At 29.3% G+C, this 7,493-nt stretch overlaps 1 protein-coding gene across 1 annotated transcript; it reads left to right on the forward strand.

Annotated features, from left to right (window-relative positions):
* The first annotated feature begins 82 nt into the window (after positions 1–82).
* LOC105250785 (integrin alpha-9) lies at positions 83–5,876 on the forward strand. Its single transcript, XM_011257058.3, has 20 exons — positions 83–298; positions 581–830; positions 915–1,059; positions 1,217–1,281; positions 1,431–1,581; positions 1,672–1,757; positions 1,826–2,014; positions 2,177–2,276; positions 2,358–2,550; positions 2,724–2,905; positions 3,027–3,145; positions 3,253–3,470; positions 3,571–3,784; positions 3,913–4,079; positions 4,146–4,329; positions 4,472–4,874; positions 5,253–5,355; positions 5,450–5,579; positions 5,653–5,709; positions 5,790–5,876. The coding sequence occupies exons 1-20, from the start codon at positions 117–119 to the stop codon at positions 5,832–5,834; spliced, it is 3,183 nt and encodes a 1,060-aa protein (XP_011255360.1). The 5' UTR covers positions 83–116; the 3' UTR covers positions 5,835–5,876.
* Positions 5,877–7,493: the final 1,617 nt, after the last annotated feature.

Raw genomic sequence — 7,493 nt, forward strand, 5'->3', positions numbered from 1 at the left:
AAAAATTAGTAAAGTTTTATATCAATTTGCTGTATCTCAAATGTACACATAATTACATAATTATTATTTATTTTCATTATAGGAGCTCATAAATTGAGTGTTTTATTGCGATAATAATGAGATTCATATTAATGTCCAATATTTTAATTGTGTTTGCGTATAACATCGATATAAATCATCCAATATTATATCCAAATAGTGCGACTAACGCGGACGAATATTTGCATACGAGATTCGAACGCAGTTATTTCGGTTTCTCGGTGCTGCTGCATCATGACTCGCAGAAGAATTCTTCATGGTAATGTATATTAATTCATATATATACTTGTGAAAATAAAATGATGTTATAAAAGAAATAAAAGTAAGATATAAGAGACAAATAATTAAATAATTTTAAGAGGATTTAAAGATATACTTTTTTTATATCTATGTGTCTATCTTTATAATAATAATAATAGTGGGTCACTTTTGTAATATAATTTTTTCAACCTTGATTACAATCTTTATAATTAATAATTATAAGGTATTTTCTATTATTTTTATAGAACCATATAAAAACATATTTATCTTATTTTAACAGGTTGTTCATAGGAGCACCCCGTGGAAATTATACGCGATCATCGCGTGATCGAATAAGCTTAAAATTTCTAAATGAACCCGGGGTGGTTTATCGATGTGGCTTGCCGGGTCCATGTACAGAGATTGAACCGGCTGTTATCAAGAATGAAGAAATATATATACGGCAACTTAAAACGCGCGGACTTATAAGGAAGAAACAATCCTGGTTTGGCGGCGCGATGTCGATAGAAAGGGACAGCGGTTTCCTTACGGTATAAAGAAAAATAAAAATGCTTAAAAGAATTCTAATATACATCCTATCTTTATGCGATGGTTTTTAATTATTTATCTTATAGATATGTGCACCACGAACAGTTATGAATATTATACTCAGGAATACGTGGAATAGTAAATACGTGGAAACTATGCAGGGCATGTGCTACAGCGATCATATATTGTCGACAAAATTATATGCGGAAATGTTTGAAATTGAACATTATGGTATTTACTTCTCTGTTGTCTTTTATTCTTCTTCGTCGTTTTTAGCCGAATCTTTTTATCCATCGTCACATTTTGTATTTTATATACATAAGAAATAATTTTACAGAACATATCATATTATATTTTTTGAAAAAACTATTAATATTAAATATATTAGATTACAGCAGAGATATATGGTTTGATCCAATCCATGGTTTCTCTGTTGCCTTTGCATCATCGCGGGTATGTTAACGATATTATTATATTACAATTTCATATATTTTTATTAATATATCTTCATTTTTCGTACAATATAAAATTATTATTTTGCTAAACTTGTTACTAATATTTCTTAAATGTATATGTTAATGACAAAGTAATTTAATCATCAGGATGAAGAAGTGATAACTCGTATCGTAGGAAGACCCAATGAGGATGTCACTGGTAGCATCAACATAGCACGTTTCAAGAGACGCAATTTTGTTCAGTTTCCGTACACGGAAACTGTGGCTATATCAATAAATGATGATTTATCGCAATTTGGTATGAATTCTATACATAATGAATTTCTTATGTATGTTATGTATGTGCAATGAATGATGAATTTTAATTAAACTACATTTTTTTGTATAGGCTACGCGATAACATCAGGATATTATTTCAATCGAAATCGATCTCTTTATGTCTGCACAGATCCAGGATGGGATTACGTAGGACAGGTAAAACATTATTTATACTCTGTGCTCTAGAACGAAAGATATTTATGACAATTGTTTTCGCACAATAGGTCGCTATAATTAATCCGGATAAAAATGTTATGGTCGCTCGTCTCTCGGGCACTGACATTGGCGAATTTTTCGGAGCGAGTTTGGCTACGGGTGATTTAAACAAGGACGGACTCCACGATCTCGTGATCGGAGCACCGCATTGGGGAACCGATAACGGCAGAGTCCACGTGTACTTGGGTAGTCCGAAGGTAAACTTTCATTATTGTATACACGAATCCAAGATTTCTTCAAACGAGGATATTTTAGTATTTTATCTCGACTTTTAAATAGATTAATTATTGATTCCTTGAGAATTAATTATTACAAATACTAAATATAAACGAGTATCAAATTTTTCCGATGCTATACAGGAAGAATTTGAGACAGTTGCGATTTTAGAAGGCGCCATCGAGGATGCGCTATTCGGTTACGCGGTGGCGAGTGGCGATCTAGACGGAGATGGTTTTAGCGGTGATTATTAACATTAATTGCACTTGTTATTAAAATTGTTGAAATCACTTCCCCAATGATACGCTATTTGTTGAATTCTAGACATTATCGTGGGTGCACCTTGGGAGGAATCTGGAGTAATTTACATTTATAATGGCGACGCAAGTTTAAAGGACAAAGTAAGACCTCTCGTATCGCAAAGGATCGCTATGCAATCACATGGTCATAATGTTCTGATGAACATACGAACATTTGGATTTTCAATATCCGAGCCAATCGATATAGACAACAATGGGTTAGTAAATTATTATGCAACTTTATATGTTTTTTTTGTGAATTATGTTTTGAAAAAAATCTATAAAATATAAATTTATATACTTAAAAAAGAATTTTTTAAAGTTGAATCATATTTAGATTCATTTACATTTTCATATTTAATTATTTGCAACGTCTACATCTATTATTCAGGTATGCAGACATCGCAATAGGTGCCTATAAATCAGGACATGTCGTGGTACTTCGGAGTAAACCCGTTGTAAAAACAAATTTAACCATTTACACTATTCCGATTATTTTACAAAGAAACATCAGTGACTTTTTGATTACGATATGCGTTGATTATCACGGTTACGACATGGCGAATACACGTGGTATAAAATAATATATTTATAAAATATTAATATAATTATAAAATATTAATATAAATTTATTATAATATTGTTTCTTTTTTATTACTATATATGTATATATGTTTCACTTTATAATTTATAGCTTTTAAGATTTCCCTTATTGTGGACAAGAAATACAAACGTACCAAGAAAACTTTATTGGAATTGCTCTCAAGGGAGCCTCCCGTTCATATGTGTATGAATACCAGTGTTACACTTTTGGTATTAAATCACATTCTAATCACATTCAAATCTATACATTTAATTTCATTCATTTATGATTGTTTTAATAATATCGTTTTTTTTTTTTTACGAAATGCACATTGCAGGATAATATTCAAGATTTCATTGAACCGATCGCTATTTATGCGACGCATGATTTTATATATAACGACTCGTCTACGAGTGAATTCTGCAAAATATGTCCCATTGAAAGTAAGAATGGTAAAAACACTCAAACTCTTTTACTTCCCTTCGACATTGGATGCGGGGAGGACAGAGTTTGCAATTCCAATATATCTGCAATAGTTCAATTCCAGGGAGTCAGGCAAGTAACGTTAAGTTTCTTCAACAAATTTATCGAAGTGATTTACCTATTAATAACGATTCACATGTTGATAATGATATATTATTAAAATATAAAATAGAGAGAATAATTCATGGGTGATCGGTTCTGATGATATCACGTTGGAAATACACTTGGAGAATCGAGCTGAACCGGCATATCTTACGTCAATTGTATTTATCTTCCCGGAGGGGATAATATTGCGTAGTATTTTACCATTTTGCGAAGAGGATACAGACGGAGATAACTTGATAGTTATTTGCAACATTGGTAATCCGTTCGGAATGAATGAACAGGTATCGACAATAAAAATAGAGCGCTCATCTTGTCGATTATTTCGAATAAATGCGTGTCAAGATTACAAGGGAAAAAGATAAAGAATTTTTTTCTCAAATTTATTGGTATCATTTTCTTTTTTCTACAGAAAATTGTAAAACTGGATCTGGATATGAAACATTTGACCGATAGTTCATTGCACGGACATATTCTAGAGTTCTCTATGGAAATACGAACTCGTAGTGTAAATCATGGCATGCATATAATTAAAGCTTGGCTTACTTTATATAGCGAGGTGTCCTTATCATTAAACGGGTCGGTATTTTTTCGAAAAAAAAAGAAAACAATATCTTATATAATAATAGGTACATCATTTTACAGGAAAACGTTCGAGGAAAGTTATTATTTACCTAATTTGGATAAGGATCAATTAAATATAACGTTTCAGCATAATTATCAGATATTGAAATTCGGTGCAACGTCTATAGACGAGGCGCGACTTATTGTCAACGTACCAGCTGCCACAGAGGATGCAGGTTCTCTAGTGTTTTTATATAAGCCACGGGTCGGTATATTTTATATACAGTATAATGTATAGAGAAAATTATATATTATAATTATAATTATATTATAATTATTTGTTAGAATATTATTTTCTTATTTTCTTAAAAGAATATATTCAAAGGTACTTAAAATATTATTTTCAGATATATATATCTGGAAAATATTATAACTGTATATCGAATGGGATAGATCTAGTAGATGTGCAACAAAATGGGCTTCGAGGAGAAACAACATCTGATTTGTACGCGTATTTGGATAATAATGAAACATTACAAAATATAGCGCATGATCATTTCAAGAGAGATGTGAACGATCGTATGACTATAGCGACTCGTACCTTGCAAATGTTGTATAGTGCAAAAACGGTAAAATCAGAAGTTTTAAACGATAATCTGACAGTACGAGAAAGCGATATTATATATTTAAACTGTTCGACATATGGTATAAATTGTTCAACAGTCTATTGTGATCTCAGTGCGTTAAAAACGCGACAAGATGTCGGCAAGTTAGCGATGAAATTAATTCTCAATGCCACAAAGCTCAAAGGTACGAAATCATCTTGAACGAGAAGAAAGTATCATACACGGAGAAAATATTAATAAAATAAATTACAATATAATTTTTGTAATTGTGGAAAATATACAAATATATAAAGAGAAATCATTTTTTATTCAACAATATGTATTATATTTTAGAAAGGAGTATTTTATAATTACTCAAATATTTGGTTGCACAAACAAATGTATATAATTTACAATTTTTATAGTAATAAATATCTTAATGTTGTTGCATTCTAACTTTACAATAAATGTTAGAATACATTTTTCATATAATTTGTACTGTAAGATATTTTCTCCATGTATAGTTTCTATATAAAACTACTATCCCGCATATTTTTTTCTTACTTTTTATGATTATTTCAAGATAATTTTAAATTGTTGGACGAAACAAAGATTGTAAAATTCAGCACGGATGCTTATGTTGAAATTATACGCCCAGTAAATAGGATTTTTAACGTAGTTGCTATGTGAGTATTATCGTCATAATAAATGTATATTATACTAATTGTAATAAAATATAGAAGATAATATATTATGATTTAAAAAATATATACATTACAGACATAATATAAATCTTACGACAGAATTTCATAATACTGCAAAGATGCAGAAACTGCAATTGTGGGTTGTGTTTGTGTCGGTTTCGTTGGGTTTAATATTATTATACATTGTTATTATTATGTTAAGTATGGTAAGGTTCTTATATTTTGTTTCGTTCTTTTCTTATAAAAAAATTTCGAATTATTGATTATTATCAATTATAGATAGGTTTTTTCAAAAGAATGACAAATGAAGAACTATCTGCTTTAAAGACGAACGAGGTATAAAACAATACATATAATACATGCAGTTAAAATAAATTAGTCACGTTAAGAATTAATGTAAAAAATATTTTTTACAGATAACAGAGGATGTGAACAAGGTGGAAATCACACATATTGAATAAAGGATTTTTTATACATGTATTTATGTAAATTATTATTGTAAATTATATACAATAATAATAAATTTAATTTTTTAATAAAAATTATGTTTTCTTTTATTAGTACTATACAATACTTTTTTTATTAGTACTATATAATACTTTTTGCCCGTACAAAGATTTACTTTCTTTATACACAGAGATGTGCATTTATATAACATCGCTTCATATAACATTCACATTCTCTTATCACCTAATATGTTAATATTAATAATAAATATTTACATTATTTCTCCTCTATAAGAAATAAGAACAATAATATTTAACGTTTGAATGATATAAGTAGATTTCTTCCATTCATGTACAGGTTTTACAAAATAAAGTACTTAATCAAAGTACCTTAATCATTTTTGCTACATATAAGAACATAAAAAAGAATATATTTTGTTTTTTGTTGTATAATCTATTATAGATTATAATTATAAATTATAGATTATAAATTATAATAATGTGCGATTATATATCTCCTCCTATCGCGCACGTTATTCAAGTGTCAAAATAGATATTACATGCTTTTTTTAATTAAAAAACTGTCATAATTGGGCCTACAAATATGTGAGTATAAATTATTTCCATCCTCTTTTTCAAAATACAAATGCTTAAACAATATTATAATCATATTCCTGCTACGCGATTTTTTGTCATTAATAAGAATATACGTAATTTAAGTATACATTTAACGATACAATCACACACCATCAAAGATTAATTCCGTTTCTTCAAACATATAGGATATCTTCAAGTGACAGATGAAATGCAGACACATGATGACATAAGCTGCTTGCATATATCATAAGATGTAGAATTGCTGCAATGTGTTTGTTTGACCAACTGCTGCATCTCGTATAATCATGTTCACCTCATTATAGTAACTGGAGGTCCATGTCCTTTGAATGAAATGAAAGCTGCGCCGCTCCTTTCTTGCTCCTCGCTTCATGGTGCGATAGATACCCAATTGATATTTAGGATTCAAATCGCAACAGATTCGTTTCCCGGTGACGTCACATATATCAATTCTATTAAACTTGAGTTAGAAATTAGGGTATCTATCATGAATTTGAAATTTGAAATATCGTCTTGTAGTTCTCCTCCTGTTTCTGACTCTTCGTTCTTCCATGTGATTTGGCGTGGAATCTTAACCATTTTCAGTAAGACAAAATTCATAATGAATTTTGTACTTCATATTCTGATGCGTACTCGTTAACATATATCGCAAAATAATAAAAAAAATATTGAATTTACAAGTAAATATTGCAAATAATTTATACTCACATAATGTAATCGCATTTCCTTGAATTGACATACACAATACATTCAATTTACAAATTCAAGGATCGTATATATTTAAAATATATAAAAAATTATTCATACAGTGCACCGACACTGCCATACTATGACAATTTCGAGAAAAATTGTTTGCTATATGTATATTATTTTTTAGAAAATTGCACTGTTTTAATTTTCTTGAAAGAGAAAAAAAAGAAAAAGAAAATATTGTGCTAATTAAATAATTATTATGGACTACAAACTTAAATATATGTAGATATGAATTCGTGCGTATAATAAGAGAGATCTAGTACATTATTAGACTAAGGATGTAATATTCTATCTTTGAGAAATTTA

This window comes from Camponotus floridanus, unplaced genomic scaffold (assembly GCF_003227725.1).
Source record: "Camponotus floridanus strain SB8 unplaced genomic scaffold, Cflo_v7.5 scaffold24, whole genome shotgun sequence".
Classification (NCBI taxonomy): Eukaryota; Metazoa; Arthropoda; class Insecta; order Hymenoptera; family Formicidae; genus Camponotus; species Camponotus floridanus.

Excerpts from the sequence above, each read along its gene's own strand:
- LOC105250785 (XM_011257058.3), top strand. The coding sequence starts at position 117 with ATGAGATTCATATTAATGTCCAATATTTTAATTGTGTTTGCGTATAAC. Across the intron at positions 1,282-1,430 it reads TTGCCTTTGCATCATCGCGG|GATGAAGAAGTGATAACTCG; the intron begins GTATGTTAACGA and ends TTTAATCATCAG. Across the intron at positions 2,551-2,723 it reads ATCGATATAGACAACAATGG|GTATGCAGACATCGCAATAG; the intron begins GTTAGTAAATTA and ends TCTATTATTCAG.